Genomic DNA, 18,593 nt, shown 5'->3' with positions numbered 1-18,593 from the left:
TACTGATTGGAAGCAGGGCCAGGTGTATCTCATTGTCCATGAGATCCCTGATTGGGATTGTTAAGCTGGGCCAATAAGGGAGCCCTGGCTGACAGAGAGAACAGGGGATTCAGAAGGTCTTCAGCTGGCTGGTCAGTGTACAAGTAAATAAAGGGTAATTTGGTGACGGGTTACCTGCCTCTGTGCAGTTATTTTAGGACGAGATTGGGATCCCATTTCTAAGTGTCAATTTCTAGGATCTCCCCTCCCATCTCACAGGATCTGAAACTGCTGTGGAAAATTCCACTCTCAGTTTTTAATCTTACTTGAATTATTTCTTCCCTTTACCTCCACAAACTTGTATCAACAAATACAGATTGAAGAAGCTGGGAGTAACAGCAGCAGTGATCTGAATAAGAGCCACAAGTCCTGTAAAATATGTGTATCTTCCAACTCAAACATCTGCAGTCCTCGCTTTCTCCCATCTCCCAACTTATGTCTTCAACAGTTGGAAGAGAAGGTTTGGGCTAATAAATATGAGGAGTTTCTTACACAAAAAGACCAAATCTTTAACTCATTGCAGGGTATGATAACCACACATAGACTGTTATGAACATTCCTATGTTTTTAATTCAGTTTTGACTCTGGCACCTTTTGCACTCTGCATTTCTAATGATAATTATGTCCTCACAGAAGGATTAAGCATTGTGGTTTAATCACTGCAAGTTTATCCAGAAACAAGCAACATGTAATTGCCAGTAAATAGTGTGGCCAATGTTGATTACAGACAAAAAAAAGCACACTGATACAAATTTTTACCCTTTGAACAAAATATCATGAACTGCACTTAGTCCGGTATCTTTCACCTATCCATGTGTACATTGGCTAAGAAGTGTATGATGTTGACAATGCATAATCCAAACAAAATCTGTGACCACTGTAAAACTGACACAGATTACACAAACCTTCATGCAAATAAATCTAGGGGTTATGCTAAAAAGGCTTTTAAACTATAAACAGATTTATCAAAACAGTGACACATCAAGTAAATTGTAAGTACTTTTACCTAAGTTTTACTCATAATGGGGCACCATATTCATGAAAAAGTGCTTGCAAACATAATTAATGTGAAATCTCATTAGAAGTGCATCTTATTAACAGATGCACTCAATGTTGTCAAGATAGAAGTGACAGATGATTCTTATCCCTAAACCACAAAGAAAATTTGCAAACCATTTTCAGAAGTACAGTGTCCCTTTAAACATCATGTCCCATCACGTGTGCACTGTGACAGGAAATGGGAAAAAGTAACGAAATGAAAGAAAATACAGCACTTTGACTTTACCTTGTTCCTTCATTAAAAAGAGATTCAAAACAGGCAAAGGTTAAAAGAAAGCAATGGCAAAAACAAAATGACAATCCGAAAATATTTTAGAAAAAAAAGCTGATAACTGACAGCACATTACAGTGTGAAGAACACAGAATTAAATTTCCTTTACACATTACGGCTAAAATGATCAGCCCGATAAAAAAACTTACTGAGCCAATGCTCTGCACCGTTAATACATCCACACTTGGCAGCCAAAGTCTGCAAATATTTTGTGAAGAATAATGAAAGTGCAAAAATACTTTGTAAGAAGAAAACACTGCTGTACTTATACATTGTTTGTGATGGTGAATTAGTGTCTACAATGAGGGCTTTTTGGAATGGATAGCTCACAATCATGAGACCTTCTAAGTCTGGCCAAACCAGTGACATTTTTACAGGCTTGGAGAATTTCTTGCCGCACATTGGGACATTTTGATCCCAGTTACATAACACTGAACATTTAAATACATATTTATATAAAGAGCTGAAAAAGAGTTCAATTATAAGAGGAATATAACTTATTCCCTCATTCCGGACAACGCTGCTAACATAAAATTGTGATATTTCTGCCAATGGTTGGTCTGTCGTGAAATGTATCTCTGATGGAAATGGAATGTGCTTTGTTTGGACCTCACAGTATAAATGGATTTTGTACAAAAAAAATCAAACTGTTATTAATAACTGTCCAAATAAATAATGAATGGGTTGTGAGTTAATGAATGGATGGTGGGGGAAAGGCACTGCCTTCTGTACTGACATTCCTTAGGATTCCTTCTCCACTGTTTGGGGGCTCTTCCTGAAGTTGGCCACTTGCTGATCTCTCATTGCTGCTGACACTGGCTTCATCAGGAATTGTGAAAGCATTATGATAAAACTGACCAACAGAACCAGCAGGAAGATAGATTTGATCTTCAAATATGTCCAGCTTCTCATCCTGTACTTCATTCTGATTGCTGGGTGATGGAAGCACGTCACTTGGTGGCAGGACAAAGCTGTGCCTGGTCTCAATCTCTGTCAGGCCATTTCCGCTGACACCCAGCTCATTTTCCAGCTCCACCCATTCTTTTATCAGTTCTTGTGTCTGATTATGTCTCCACCGTTCAGAATTTGAAAAATGCTTATCTGGTATGTGATTGTAATTTATCACTTTCTCCTTTGCGCTGTTGCCACTTGTAATGCTTGAGGTTGAACTCATTGAGTTTATAAGTACGTCAGGTTGTTCTTCTTTTATCTCCCATAACGTCAGGCCACTAGATTCACCCTCTGGCTCAGTAAAGAATACATTTTCCAAAACAGGTGATGCAGTAGATGCCATGTCCAGTGCTGTGGTGTCAATGGTCATTAAATCAAGAGTCCCGCCCTTAGTCAATGCAATGGGCTCAGAAGTTTTAATGTGTCCAGAAAAAGTCTTCAACAGTGCAAATGTTCTATCTACATCCTTCCAGTAATTAGTCCAGTCTCCAAAGCTAAGGCTATAATTAGGCCTGTGTTCAAACAAGCTTTCATCCACACTGTACAAATTTTCAAGTCCTTCCCAGCTGATATATTCTGTGAAGTTTGGCAGTTTGATTGGATTAGCCTTCCCATCCATCCCATAGCTGTCCTCTGCTGACAGAAACAAAGATTCAGAGTCGATTATTTTCACAGATAGGGCATTGCCCATAGCTGATGTACAGCTTTTACAGGCAGGCATGCACCTGCTGCAATAACAACTTGCTACTTACAACCAAACTAAAGGTAAAACATCCCACAGCACAAAGAACAGATTGAGAAAGTGCACATTGCCATTTTACCAGATGCAACAGGGAAATGAAGAATTCTTAGAAGCAGAAATAATAATAGACCACAAGCAAAAGCTCATAGCGATGTAGAAATTCCTTTGAGGGCGTTTCTGTGTAGCCATTTATATTTTGCATGCTGTAAACACAGTGTAAGTTAAAAGTTAATTTTCATCTTATTAAATACTGCCCTTAATAATCCCCTAAATTTATTCAAATAGTATTTAGAAAGCAAAAGGTTTGACAATGTTATTAGTTCTAGATAACAAAGGGAGTATGCGGGGAGAGAGACAATGGAAAGTGTCAGGTACTTAAGAAAATAAAAGGCAGGAAGTGAATGAGTCCCCTAAAGCATCCATTCTTCAAACTGTATTCTGTTGAAAATACTGGTGGTATGGAAAATGATAGTTCATCGAGGGTGTGCAGACTGTCCCAAGCCAATGGCACCAAACGTAGTTAAGTTGGAAGTTGGACTCAACTTCAACTATTGCCTTTTATCCAGATATGGGAAGGATGTGAAGGCTTTAGATGAGATGCAGAAGAGATTCATAAGATTGACTGTTCTCATAGAATTATAGAATTTTACAGTATAGAAAGAGGCCATTCAGCCCATCGTGTCTCTACCAGCTCTTGGACGAGCTACCCAGCCCTATGTCCTTAATCCTCTAAATTCATTATTTTCAAATATATCCAGCTCTCTTTTGAAACCTTCATGACTTTCCCAGGTAGCACATTCCAAATCGTAACAACCCTCTGAGTAAAGAAGTTCTCCACATCTCACTCCCAGCTCTCTTGCTGACGATCTTAAAATTGTGACCCCTCATTACTGACATACCAACTAGTGGAAACAGAATCTCCTTCTTAACTCTTATTCAGAATTTTTAACACCTCAGTAAGGTCACCTCTTAATCTTCTCTGCTTCAAGGAGAATAAGCCCAATCTCTAACCTTGCCTTGCATCTAAAATCCCTCATTCCCGGTGTGGGCAGCACGGTGGCACAGTGGGCGGCACGGTGGCACAGTGGTTAGCACTGCTGCCTCACAGCGTCAGAGACCCGGGTTCAATTCCCGCCTCAGGCGACTGACTGTGTGGAGTTTGCACGTTCTCCCCGTGTCTGCGTGGGTTTCCTCCGGATGCTCCGGTTTCCTCCCACAGTCCAAAGATGTGTAGGTCAGGTGAATTGGCCATGCTAAATTGCCCGTAGTGTTAGGTAAGGGGTATGCTTCGGCGGGGCGGTGTGCACTTGTTGGGCCGAAGGGCCTGTTTCCACGCTGTAATGTAATGTAATCTAATCTAATCTTTGCACTCTCTCCAGGGTTTTAACATCCTTCTGTAAATAAGGTGTCCATTACTCCAAATGAGATCTAACCAATGATTTGTAGAGGGTCAGCATCACTTCCTTGCTTTTATACTCTATCTCTCTATTTATAAACCCAAGGATTCTATAACAACTGTTTCACCTTGCCTGGTCACCCTCTGAGAATCATGTACATGAACCCCAAAGTCCCTCTGCTCCTGTATCTCCCTCAGTGTTTAGATTAGATTACCTACAGTGTGGAAACAGGCCCTTCGGCCCAACAAGTCCACACTGACCCTCTGAAGAGAAACCCACCCCCCTGCATTTACCCCTGACTAATTCACCTAACACTACGGGCAATTTATCATGGTCAATTCACCTAACCTGCACATCTTTAGACTGTGGGAGGAAACCGGAGCACCCAGAGGAAACCCACGCAGACACAGGGAGAATGTGCAAACTTCACACAGACAGTTACCCGAGGCGGGACTAGAACCCGGGTCCCTGGCACTGTGAGGCAGCAGTGCTAACCACTGAGCCACCGTGCTGCCCCATTGATCATGTGTTGTACCATTGAGCCTGTATTATCTCTCCAGATTTCTTCTGCCAACACACATTACTTCCAATTTCTCTGCATTGATATCCATCTGCCAGGTGTCTGCCCATTTGGCCAACTTGCCAATGCCCCTCTGAAGTTACTCAGCGCCATCCTCACAATTCACTCTTCCCCCAGCTTGGTGTCATTTTCCTTAGAGAAAATAAGGTTATGAGGAGATTTGATACAGTTTGCTTAAAACCATCAGGGGCATGGACAGAACAGGTCAGGAGAAACTATTCCCAGTAGTATAAGGATCAACACAAGACAAAACAGATTTGATATAATTCCAAGAAACAACAGCAATAAGAGGAAAAACTTTATCATGCATCATGTGATTAATGTTCGGAATGGACTGCCTGAGGGTTTGGTGAAAGCAGATCCAACTGCTGCATTCAGGATAGATTGGTTTGTTATTTGAAAAGAAACAATATGCAGGGCTATGGGGAGAAGGCAAGGGAATAACAGCAGGTGAATTGCTCATTGCTAGCACAGATTTGACAGGCTGAATGGCCTACTTGTGTGCTGTGACTATTGTTTGATTTGGTGATATAAAATCTCTCACACGCATATAAACACACACATCTGGAAATCCTTACAGTTGAAATCTGCAGGAAAGTCAAATTGGATTCAATATGTTAACTATGTTTCTCTCTCTCTCCACAGATGCTGTCAGACTTGCTGAGTTTCTCCAGCTTTTTCTGAATTTGTTTTAGATTTCAGGCATCTGCAGAATTGTGCCTTTACTTGCTTTCCTGTAAATTATATCTGGTAGAGAGATTTCACCATCAAAATTTAGTGTCTGGCTCAAAAATATTGATACAATGATAAAATAATCTCAAAATTGATATTGGCTACTTACTGACAGATGGTCACCAACATTTAATTTCAATATAACCACACTAAGAGGTCAGAGCCATTTGCTAAAGCACAGAAAGCAGTTTAGACCTTGAGTCCCCAATAAAGACAAGAACTATTTTGTGAGTCATACGATCACTACAGTGACCTGGAGAGCTTCTTACCTCGGGAATGGGGATTCCTTGATCAAAGGCAATCAGTGCCTGACTGAGCTCGCCATCATAAGCGACTCAGAGAGTCATTTAGTCATTACCGCACGGAAACAGACCCCCTCAGTCCAACATGTCCATGCTGAGCAAGTTCCCAAACTGAACTAGTCCCACATGCCTGCATTTGACCCATATCGCTCTAAACATTTCTCATTCATGTATCTATCCAAATATCTTTTCAGTTTTGTAACTACTGCATCTACCACTTCCTCTAGCAATTGATTTCACATGTGAACCACCCTCTGTGTGAAAAATTGCCCCTCCGATCCCTTCCAAATCTTTCTCCTCTCACCTTAAACCTGTGCCCTTTGATTTGAACTCTCCTACCCCAGGGAAAAGGCCTTTTGCTATTCACCTTATCTATGCCCCTCATGATTTTATAAACTTCTGTAAGATCACCCTTCAGCCTCTGACGCTCCAGGGAAAACAGCCCCAGCCTGTTCAGCTTCTTCTTGGAATCCAATGCTCTAGTCTCAGTAACGTCCTTGAAAATCTTTTCTGCACCATTTCCAATTTAATACCATATTTCCTCTAGCAGGTAACCAAAACTATGCATAGTACTTCAAAAGTGGCCTCACCAATGTCCTGTCCAGCCACAACATGACGTCCTAACTCCTATACTCAATACTCTATCCAATGAAGGCAAGCATACCGAATACCTTCTTCACCACCACTTCCAAGGAACTATCTACCTGAACCCTTAGGTCTCACTCCCTTGTCCTTACTTCAGAACTAGGTAAAAACAATGACTGCAGATGCTGGAAACCAGATTCTGGATTAGAGTGGTGCTGGAAAAGCACAGCAGTTCAGGCAGCATCCGAAGAGCAGGAAAATCGACATTTCGGGCAAAAGTCCTTCTTCAGAACTCCCTGCCCCTCCACCCCTCCGCCCACCAACTCTTCCACCAACAGCCTCCCTTCTCAATGTCGACTTTCAATCGCAGTTGTGAAGTGAAATCAGCAGAATCGGCTGGACACCCTGGATTATTCAGTAAAATACTAGGGAGAGGCAATAAATGCTGATCCAGCAAACAACACATACATCCCACAAAGTGAACAAAAAAAAATCAGAATTTGATTCGCAACAAAAGAACACAGAACTGACAAACTTGACTGAAATCAGAAGGCATGCTGGGATGCTTACCAAGCTTTAATGTTGATTAAAGGTGCCGGTGTTGGACTGGGATGGATAAAGTCTGAAGTCACATGACACCAGGTTATAGTCCAATAGGTTTATTTGAAATCTCTCTGCCTATTAATTCTATTCCTTTGCACTTCCCTCAATTTCACCTGACAAAGGAGCAGTGCTCCAAAAGCTTGTGATTTCAAATAAACCTGTTGGACTATAACCTGGTGTTGCGTGACGTCTTACAAGCTCCAATGTTACCACAGATATCATCAATGCTTCAGACTGTTGAAGGCTAACTGCTAAGTTCAAGAGACTTACATGGACAGAAAGACAAGATTATTAATGAAGATAAGTCATTACGATGATAGCTGGTTTTTTAAGCCATTAAAAAGAGTAAGGGGTGAAATATATGTGAGCTATCTTGCTGCATCAACAGGCGATGTGGACTTGTTGGGCCGAAGGGCTTGTTTCCACACTGTAGGGGAATCTAATCTGAGATGTAAAACAGCCATTTTGCAATCATTAGGAGACAGAATCAGAAGCAGTTCAAAGAGGATGTCCACAAATTAACCACTCAGTCCCCGGAAACAGAAGATTTATCATTTTGAGTTTCAAATCGCACTGTTGGACAAGCTTGAAGGCATCTCTATCGATAAGACTGTCTTAATGCCAATAAAGTCAATCATTAAGAAAAATGTTTCTGCCTTGAACAATTCTTGCTTCCCATACCAACAAGAGTGAGAATAAAACTCCACTCACTGTTTCCAGTGGGAATGAAAATTGGAAGGTTTCTGTAACAGGTAGCTGTCCCACATCTGGTTCTGATGAAAGATCATTGACCTGAAAAGATAATTGTCTTTCTCTCCACAGATGCGTATTTCTAACTATTTTTGTTTGTTGTTTTTGTTCTAGCTGACCCACATTGCTACTTTCATATCTGTCACCAAGTTGAAGTAGAACAGAGTTTCTATGTTATATTGTAAAGAAATCGCTTTATGATTTTATTACACATTCACATTTTAAATACATTGACTTTACTTGTGTTTGTCTGGTATAAGCAAAGCAGTAATAACATCATATTCATGAATAACAGAATTCCTACAGTATGGAAACAGGCCAAGGAGACAGCAGCTTTCCTAGCTCACACAGTGCTGCTGTGGGCCACTCTATTATGAAAGGGCTCTAATGCCAGAGGTCTAAGCTACTTGCTTATATCAGGCCAGAGGCCCATTTCAACACAAACATCCTGGTCAAAAGATGCAAATAGAAGCCAATAGAACTGGTCAGACTCTGCTCCAAGCACCTGTCAATCATTTCCACTGGCAGCAAGGTGGAAGATACTATCAAAGGGTCAGATTTGTATTCTGGCTTCCCAGTGAGGTACTCTGCATAAAGTAATCTTGCTGCGTGCCGGCTTTATTTCCCCCTTACCAGCCTCCATGATTACTAACCACAACCTCATCTCCCAATGCCCCAGTAATTATGGTTACTGTGGTGGTCTGCCTGCTTAGACATTCATCTGTGGAAATGTATGACATTGTCTGCCTGATATCTCTGTAAGAGCCCTCCAAACTTAACAAGGGCAAGGTCTTAAAATTTTAGGAGTTCTGAGGATGGGTTACTGGACCCGAAACGTTAACTCTGATTTCTCTTCACAGATGCTGCCAGACCTGCTGAGCTTTTCCAACAACTTCTGTTTTTGTTTCTGATTTACAGCATCCACAATTCGTTCAGTTTTTCCTTAAAATCCTAAGGTTCACCTCACCTGGTCCAGGAAACTAACCAGCAGTTGCATTCCCCCAATTAGCCAGAAAATTGAAAATGAAAATTTTGGGAAATTTTTAAAGCTGTATTTTAAGCTGTTTTGAAAATGTCATATGCAGTAAATAAATGATGACATAAAAACAAGCTAAGAAAACTGTATTATAGGGAAAAACATGGAAATACAATAAATCTTATGAATCTATAATGAACGGCATGGCCTGTGAGAGTTAGGGAAAATGATTAAAGCTGAAAATCAAAAGCAAATCCAAACAAAATCAACACAGAGCAAGCAGAAAAGATGGCTACTCATCCACCCCCCACAATCCCTCCATCCCCTTCCCTAACCTCCCAGTCTTGGTTTGGACAATCAGGTGGCTGGATAGGTTTCTTCTTGTGAACATAAGGCAATGAAAAATGACAAATGGTTAGAAGTTGCGGGGGGGGGGGGGGGGGGGGGGGACACCAAAGCAGGATTGCAGCAACAACACGATTAGCTTACACGCTAAAAAGAAAGTTTTATTAGTGAAGTGGGTGACGAACTCTGAGAGAAAGTGAACAAATCGGTCAGTAGGAATAAGCAGTATTTTACAAACATAATGAGGTGCAGTTCACTAGCATGAGCTGATTTATCCTCTCTTATAAATACACCGTCCCATAAAAGACGCTATGCTTCATCTTACTGTACATCAGCCATGCAAGCTAATTCATTGATGTGGAGTTGATATTACCTTTATTGTATACCCTTTGTCAGGAACAAGAACCTAATTGGGAGATACATCTAAGGGCAAACCTTCAAAATAAGGATCAGGTTTGTGCAGTTTTTTTAATACTTTGCCTCCTTTAAGTGATTCCCTGTAGAAGTAGAGCAGGGAATGGTCAGAGTACGTTTGATGTTCATTTACTCTTGGAATATAGGAAACACAACAGCCAATTCGAATATAGCCAAGTTCTCATAAACATCAATGGAGTAAATGGTTGGCTTGTGCTTTAGTGAGAGCAGCAGTGAAAGCTTTGTGGTTCATTATTTTAATAGGATCATAGAATTGTATGGATCTCATCTGAAATACAGCACTGCCACCAATGCACCATTCAATTCTGAACTGAAATGTCAGCCTCAGAATCTGTACTTAAGTCTTTGGAGTGGGGCAAAACCTTGTGACTCAAATGAATGACTGCTAACATTTGGGCACTGCTGACAAAGACTCCTGCCCCCTAGATAGTGAGTTTTGAGATCAGGGAAACTCAGATGGGTGACTGAGGAAGGAGGTATTAGGTGATGGGGCAAGGCAGGAGAGTTGTCAGCAAAGAAAAGGACATGATTGGATAAAGGGTGAAAGAGGGGTCGGACCTTGCAACAATTACAATCACCAGGGAGAGGAAAATTCTTAGAACTAAAAGCTGTCCTAATGAAATTCATTTTGAGTCTTAAAAGAAGTGGCTACTGAGATAGTGGATGCATTGGTTTTAATCTTCCAAAATTCTGACAGATGGTAAACTGAAAACGTGAGTCTCAATGGAATGAGGCAGAGTCAAAATGGTTTTGTGAAAGGGAGATCATGTTTAACTAATTTGAGATAGTTGAGGAAACTAGAAGCAACATGGATAAAGGGGAACTTGTGCATGTGGTGAATTGAAATTTGCAAAAGGTTTTTAACAAGATAAAACATTACTTGACAAAATTAAAGCTCATGGATTAATGGGTAATATATTGGCATGAATAGAGGATTGGTTAGCTAATGGGAAAGAAAGAAGAGGCATAACTGGTTTATTTTTGGGTTTGTATGATTAAGGGGAGTTCCAGAGGAATCAGTTCAGTTGCCTCACTTATTCAAAGTCTAACTTTGTGACTTGGATGAAGGGACTATGGTTGCTACATATGCTGATGATACAATGATAGATAATAGTGTAAAGTGGGAAAAGAGCATAAGGAATCTGCAAAAGGATAGGAATAGGTTAAGTGAGTGGCCAAAACATCTGGCAGATGGAACATAATTTGGGAAACTATGAACTTATCAACTTCAGCAGGAAAATTAAAACTACAGCATATTATTTAAATGGAGAGAGATACTCTGAGGTACAAATGGATCTGAATGCCCTGGTACATAAACCATCAAAGGTTAGTTTGCGTGTCCAGCAAGTGATTAGTAAGGCAAATAAAATGCTATCATTTATTGCAAGGAGAACAGAATATAACAGTATGAATACTTTGCTATAGTTAAAAAAATGGGTATTGGTGAGACCCACATTTAGATTATTGTGAACAATCTTCATCTCCTTATTTAAGAAAGGACATAATTGCATTAGTAGCAGTTCAGAGAAGGTTCATTCAACTGACTCCTGGGATGAAGAGGTGATCTTATGCGGAAAGGTTGCTTAGGTGGACCTGTAACCATTGAAGTTTAGAAGAATGAGAGATTAACTCTTGAAACACATAAGGACCTGAAGGGACTTGACAGGATCCAAGCTGAAAAAGTATTTCCATTTGTAAGGGTGTCAAGAACCAGGGGAGACAGTTTAAAAATAAGAGGCCTCTCATTTATGATGGAGATTGGCATAAAAGCTTTCTTCCAGAGACCTTGTGGAGGCAGGGTCATTGAATACTTTAAGGGCAGATTTAGGTAGATTCTTGGCTAACAAGGGAGTCAAAGGTATCAGGGGCATCAGGAAAGGGGTTGAGACTATCACCTTACTACTCTGAATCTTCAGTTTACATAAGGAATCACATGTGTCTGGTCTGCCAAAACCTCAATAGGACAAGCACAGCCATGGCAACACTTGTGATTCCTTCTTACTGGGATGGGTAATAATCCCCAACTGACCTACAGACTGTGCTGTTCCTGCCCAGGACTTGCAATATCTAAATTTGGTAAACCTGCCAACATCGGTGAGGTTGCTTCTGGTTTTACTAGAACCTAAAGTGCCAGCATTTCATTTAATAATTTTACACTTGTGCAGGTAATTCTAGTTATTTCTGTTTTGGATCACTCTGTGTGACATACTCTTTCCCTTATCAAAGATGTCTATCTATCAATCGTTTGTCATTCTTATTCTGTAAATGGCATCTGGGGCTTCTAGTCAATGGCCTTTAGTGATGCAGAATTGTTGCTTTTTGAAGATGGAGCTTAGTCGCCATTTATTACGCCACTTTGTTAGTAGATATAAGACCGTAAGAAACAGGAACAGGAGTAGGCAAAAACAAGGACTGCAGATGCTGGAAATCAGAGTCTAGGTTAGAGTAGTGCTGGAAAAGCACAGCAGGTCAGGCAGCATCCGAGGAGCAGGAAAATCGACGTTTCGGGCAAAAGCCCTTCATCTAGGAACAGGAGTAGGCCATTCGGTCCCTCGAGCGTGCTCCACCATTCAATAGGATCATGGCTGATCCGACATTCCTCACATCCACTTTCCTGCCCTTTCTCCGTAACCCTTTGATTCCGTGACTGATCAAGAATCTAACTCAGCCTTCAAAACAAAGGAGGGTCAGATACTGAACTGGCGGGCCTGTCACTACTGCTGTTCCTCCAGATAATAACCTCCTTCTCCTTTCTCCCGTCAGTAAGCAAACCTGACACCAGATGATACCACGGCGATCTTGAAAATAGAAAGAGGCAGTTCTGGCTTCAGAATTTAAAGAATCATTGAATTAAGCATAAAGCAAGAAAAAAGAGAAACCCTCATTTGTCTGAGAATGAGAAAGGACCTGTTGAAAGAGACAAGATGTGGCAGAACCTTTTATTTGTCGCAACAACAATGTACACCCTGAAACGGCACTAATGTGCTTTAACAAAGATGCCACTGCCATGCAATATAATGTCAAAAGTATTCAATTCCTTGCAATCCCGACTGTCAAATTATAGCTATGGCGACTTCTGTGCAATTATCCCTTTTTCCAATAAAACCATGATAATAAATACTTTGCGGCCACAACATATTTAATGATGAGTTAAGATAAAAGAGTCAGGACCACAAAACTGAAGAAACAGGGATGCATGGAAATCAAAAACTTAAGAGTTAAGTTTTAACTGACATGTCAACAGTGATATCTTCCCTATTTGAAGAATGAATACTAATAAATCGCTTTTAGTCACTCACAAGGACTTGAAGCTAGGCTTCCTCAACTTTGGCCACTTTCGATGCTGCTGTTCCCTGGCAACCAGGTAGCAGGAACAAAAAGAGGCAAATATCAATCAGTTAGATTTTAAAGATAAGATTAAATTAGGTACATACATCATTTTGAGTTTATGTAAATATCCTGATTTATTTTAGATTGTTTTCAGTAGAAAGTGTTTTAAGTAGAAAACCTGTAATTGAACTCTTTATTTTTAGGATGGGATGATTTAACAAGCATATAAAATCATTACTTTTCTCTTGCCATCTATTTGAAAAGTCTTAAATTCAGAGCACATATTTCCCTTAATTCTCAATCTTTGTAGGCAATACACTGAAAAGTCTCCCAGTCTCTGGAAGCACTTCTATCACTTCAAGATCTTTCTGCACTTCATTCCATTTTGTTACTGGGAGATCAGATGATGTCTTCTCCCCAGGTCTATACCATGTTTTTATGACGCTAGTTCCCAGAGTTGTTGGGGAATGGCCCTGTGTGACTTGTGCCAAATAATTGTGCTGTCTCTCGTGAAACTCCACGGAACAGTTTCATGAACTGTTCTGTCAAGCTGTGGAACTTATTGAGCTTATACTAGATGCAAACTCACACTATTCATCAGTGAAAGTTCATATTTTTCAGACATTTAGTAAATTCATTTTCTAAGATATCCTTCAAGATGTGAAAGACAATGTGAAGCTTGCAAATTATAATTAGACAAAAGGTTACCAAAATAAGAGATTCAAGAAAGTGGATTACATGAGAAAAATTATTAAAAACTTCTAGCATTAATGATTCAATGTTTTTACAAATAGAATTATTTCAAGGTGTTTCCTGAACCCACTTTACATAAGCACAAGTACTGTTAAAAAATTCCAACTGGTCTGGATATTACTGTAATGGTGCACAAATTGTACTCAAAATTGCTCTAGTTTTCTGAAATTATTATTGCATTACTTGTATACTCATAAACACAAAATCTTTTGTGAACCAGTACAATTGGGCAGCACTTCAGAAAGTAATCGTATTTTATTATTTTTGCATTAAGGAAATCACCTGATACTTTAAATGTATTAAACTGGTGCAATTTTATGAATACCATTGAAAATATGTTCATCCAAACAATTAAATATTGTTTACCAGTTGTAACTTTTTTTAAAGTGACTGAAAAAGACTATAAAAGATGTATATAAAGCTATTTACTTGTTACATTGGTGTACTATATTCAATTCCTTCATAATTTATTTGATATATTTAACACTTTAAAAAATTATCCAGTGTGCGTTACACCTCAAACTGCTTGATTTTAAGAGACTCATGTAAGGTCTGTACACTGGGCAATGAGAAGAAGCACTGCCATAATAATTAAGTCAATCAATCTGATTGATATTGTGCGTTGGCAAGCCTCCCAATTCCACACTTCTTATGTCAGTGCAAAAGATTGCAGAAACTGGATACTCATAATTTCGACTTGAACTTTGTTGATCTTTTTAGGAGAACTGCCAATGAAAACTAGCAGGAACTATACCTCGTGGATGTTCAGTTTTTCAGTTATTACAATGTTGGTTAATGCGTGTGATCTGATTTAGTATGTGAATATTCATGTGTGCTTTCAAATGTGCATTTGTACAACAGTTTTGGGGAATCAAATGATCTTCAGTTTGAAATCATTCCCATCTTCATGGAATAGCATATCTGAACTGGATTGCAACAAAAGTAAAATATTACATTCCCTGTGGTACCCAAAAAGCAGAGTTAAGTCAAACAGATGATCTGAAATGAGATTCAGCCGTTATTTGTTAAAGGATGAGTTGACATGCACCAAGGAATGCTGAGTGCACAAAATCTAATGCAAAAGCTTCAATGGGCCAGCTCATGCAATCGGTTGGAAAGAAAGCTGATTAAGAGAATAAAAAGTATGGATACCTGTGCTGATCAAAGCTTCCTCCATCTTTATTTCCTGATTAGGAAAATACAAGAGTAATTTTTGTTAATATTTTTAGAATGGTAAATCATTCACAAATGTATTTTTCCATGCACTACCTGAAGAATAATGTGATATGGTTAAAATAGAAGAGGAGAAAGTAACTTTTGACACAAGAATTAATCAAGTCAACATGGCTGGGACACCTAGAATAATATAGGAAAAAAACTGTTTTACATCATTGAAAGCTTGTTAAATTAGGAAGGTAAGCTTCTGTAGACACTTTATTAGACAATGGAAATGTTTAAAAGACTACAGGGATAGATTTTGAACTTGTGTGCAAGTGTAAAATGAATGATAGCAAATTGGCAACCTGTTATGTTTTATTTTCTTTGATGCCAACAGGTTAGAAATTGGGGGAGGTATAACATGGTCTGATGATTATTTTGTTGTCTATCTATACTTCCTTCTAAATTCAAAATGATTCCTTATGACACTCGTACCTGTGTTTTCAATATTAGCTTCTCTACAAACTTAATGCTGTTCGTAATATTACATTAACTTTAGATTTCACTACTGTCACTTCAGAAACTTGCAAATACTTGACAACTAAATTCAGCTGTGTGGCTCTGTGCAAGTAACATTCTTGTTCTCAATTTCCAGAAAGCAAGGATTATCCACATCTCATCTAAAGGCAGGGAATTAACCCACCTAGCTATTACATGCTGAAGTATTTCCTGCTACAGTATGTATCTCCTCCCAAAGGAAAGTAGTTCCCTTGGGTCAACCTGCTCAATTGTTCTGTCTAACTATGCCATTGTTTCATCAAAGAAAACATACAGGGAAAAGGTCTGTTCAGGTTAAGTATAGCTGTAGCCTATATGTGGATGACTAACAATTTTTTTTAGATTAGATTCCCTACAGTGCAGAAACAGGCCCTTTGGCCCAACAAGTCCACACCGACCCTCTGAAGAGTAACCCACCCAGACCCATTTCCCTACTAATGCACCTATCACTATGGGTAATTTAGCATGGCCAATTCACCTGGACCTGCGCATCTTTGGATTGTGGGAGGAAACTGGAGCACCCGGAGGAAACCCACGCAGACACAGGGAGAATGTGCAAACTCCACACTGACAGTTGCCTGAGGCTGGAATTGAACCCAGGTCCCTGGCGCTGCGAGGCAGGAGTGCTAACCACTGAGCCACTGTGCAGCCTCCCCCACCCCCCTCTGTTGATGCCCCCCCCCTTTAAAGAGGATAGTTGATTTATTGGGCAGAGTAGAGCCTATTTAACTCAGAATTCCTGACAGTATGGTGACAAATATTGAATTTGAGTCATCAAGTGTGCATATTGGGAAATCTTCTAGATTAATGCATCACAAGTCTGTTCTAAAATCAGTAATCAATACAAAGATTGGTTGTAAACGGTTACTTTCTTGGGTCACGTCAACCTTCTTAATGGTTTAAAAAAGTCTTCAAAATCAGTTTTAAACCTAAAGTAAACAATCATTCAGAACCTCTCTGAAATGTACAGATGAGTCACAAAGTGAAAGAAAAGTATGTGAATTAGGATACAATTGGGTTACATAGAAACAAGTAAAATCAAATTAAAATTAAAATTGATAACCTTACGAAAACAAAATGGGAGTGGAAGGCTTCAACCGCTTCAAGTGAAGAAACACAGAAATGGAATGATAATCATCATTTTCTTTTGTATAAATGCATTTTATCTTTGTGGTTTTGTAGCTTAAGGCTAATATTAGAGATTTTCTAGACATTTAAGTAGCTTTATTGTAGCAGTATAATTTTTTTAAAAAACTTGCATCTATTTAGTAGCATTCACTTAAAAAGGCAGAGCAATATAGATAATTAAATACTTTTTTTCTGAAGTGCAGGGATTGTTGTCTGAAAGATAAAAAGTAGCAGTCAATCTCTGATAGAAATAACTCCACAGCAGCCAGATAATTAAGAATGTTGAGCAGGACACCAAAAGAATTCTCCAAGTTTTCTTCAACTAATGACATCTGATCTCGCAAGACAGCAAGATGAATCTCACTTTAACACTTCATCCACAGCTCAAGGCTCCTTCCTGGCTTAGATAATGTGAAGCAGGATTTCAGGCCCACAGCCATGTTATATGAACAGGAGTGCTGTCAACAGCACTTGAAATTGCACTGTGCAATATTAATGTGCTCTTTCAGTGCCATTTTAATACTGGCTTGTTCCATTCAAATATATTATTCACGCCATTGACAATCAAAAATGAACCTATTTCAAGTAAGTGTGTTCGTACCCAGGTAAGACAGGTGAAAGAATTTTCTATGAACCCATTAGGCATTTGATTGCTAACGTAGTGTAATTTCAAGATTCTGCCTATTGTTTTAATTTAGTGGTGCGTCAGTTAAACATTTAAACAGCAAATTCTGCATTTGCTGACAGTCTGAAGATGAAAAATAAATGATTTGTCAAAAAGGTAAAGATAAAATCAAAATTTGTGCTAATTTTAATTTCTTAACTGGAATTTTTAGAGAAGTTATATATAATGTTTCTATAGTCATTAGCTCTCTACCTACTAACTCAGCTTTTGATAATAATCAATGTTAAAATGCTGTTGAATAAGTCAGAAATTGGATTGCTTTGGAAAATGAAAGCCAAAATGCACATTTTCATGACAGACAGAAAATCAATTGACTTAATATTCTGAATAAACTTGATGGGCTGCCCTATCGAAAGCCACATGCTAACAAATTCTATACTGGACTCTCAGTATTGGAACAACTTGATGAAAATGTAAATTTTACAAAACCTTTCAGTAGTGTTGTAAAAATTCTATCCATTTTAAACAACTGTGATCTAAATATGCTGTTTCTCATGAAGATTTTATCTGACAAAATGTGAAGGAATGTGGCCACATATGATTCACTAATACAAGCATACTATTCCAAGCAAGCAACACAAACCAAATGTTTTCTTTGACAACTGTTAACAACAATAGCAGAAATTCAATTTTCTTTCATAATTTTGCTACAACTAAATGAGGTTTCCTAATGCCGAGAGTTCAGGATAATCGCTGTATATTTTCACGTCTGAAAATTACCTGATTCCACACCCTTGGCCCGTGGAGTGCATTGCCTGTGTCCTTGGCAACTTCTCAGCTCCATTAACTGAATGTGCAACTGATTAAGAACTTCTCGTTCTACCATGTGTACTGTATTCGTCAGCTGAAATCACAAAATCAAAACAGATCAGCCTTCTGTGTTTATGGAGAGGCTTTTGGATGATGCACTTTTCAATAACATTGTGATATATACTATGACAGAAGCAAGAACTGATCTGTTGAGTTTAGATAGCAGGGTACTTGTTTGGTGATAACATTCAGAGTACAAGGAAGGCTGAATGTAGTCTGCAGCAGAAGGTAAAAGGCACATTGCAGTGTCACAGGGCCAACATTTATTGTCCATACGGCAATGAAGAGTCAGCCATGTTACCATTGGTCTGGAATCATATGTAGCAGAGACACTTACTTCCCAAAAAAGGAACTGACAAACAAGATGTGTGTTTCCCCAACAAGCAATTCATTATTAGATAGCT

At 39.1% G+C, this 18,593-nt stretch overlaps 1 protein-coding gene across 2 annotated transcripts in view; it reads right to left on the bottom strand.

Moving 5' to 3' along the window:
* Positions 1 to 677: 677 nt before the first annotated feature.
* sulf1 (sulfatase 1) overlaps positions 678 to 18,593 on the bottom strand; it is a 388,338-nt gene continuing 370,422 nt past the window's right edge. For both annotated transcript variants that reach the window (XM_087985955.1, XM_087985956.1), the window contains exons 20-21: positions 18,100 to 18,223; positions 678 to 2,953 (exon numbers count right to left, since the gene is read on the bottom strand). In XM_087985955.1, the coding sequence (XP_087842081.1) occupies positions 2,061 to 2,953; positions 18,100 to 18,223 (1,017 nt within the window). In that variant the 3' untranslated portion in view covers positions 678 to 2,060. The remainder of the gene's footprint in view (positions 2,954 to 18,099; positions 18,224 to 18,593) is intronic.

The sequence above is a fragment of the Chiloscyllium plagiosum genome, unplaced genomic scaffold (genome assembly GCF_037043375.1).
Source record: "Chiloscyllium plagiosum isolate Xiang-an unplaced genomic scaffold, Cpla_swu_hap1 HiC_scaffold_4, whole genome shotgun sequence".
In the NCBI taxonomy this organism is placed as follows: domain Eukaryota; kingdom Metazoa; phylum Chordata; class Chondrichthyes; order Orectolobiformes; family Hemiscylliidae; genus Chiloscyllium; species Chiloscyllium plagiosum.
This window is presented reverse-complemented; position numbering and strand designations above follow the sequence as displayed.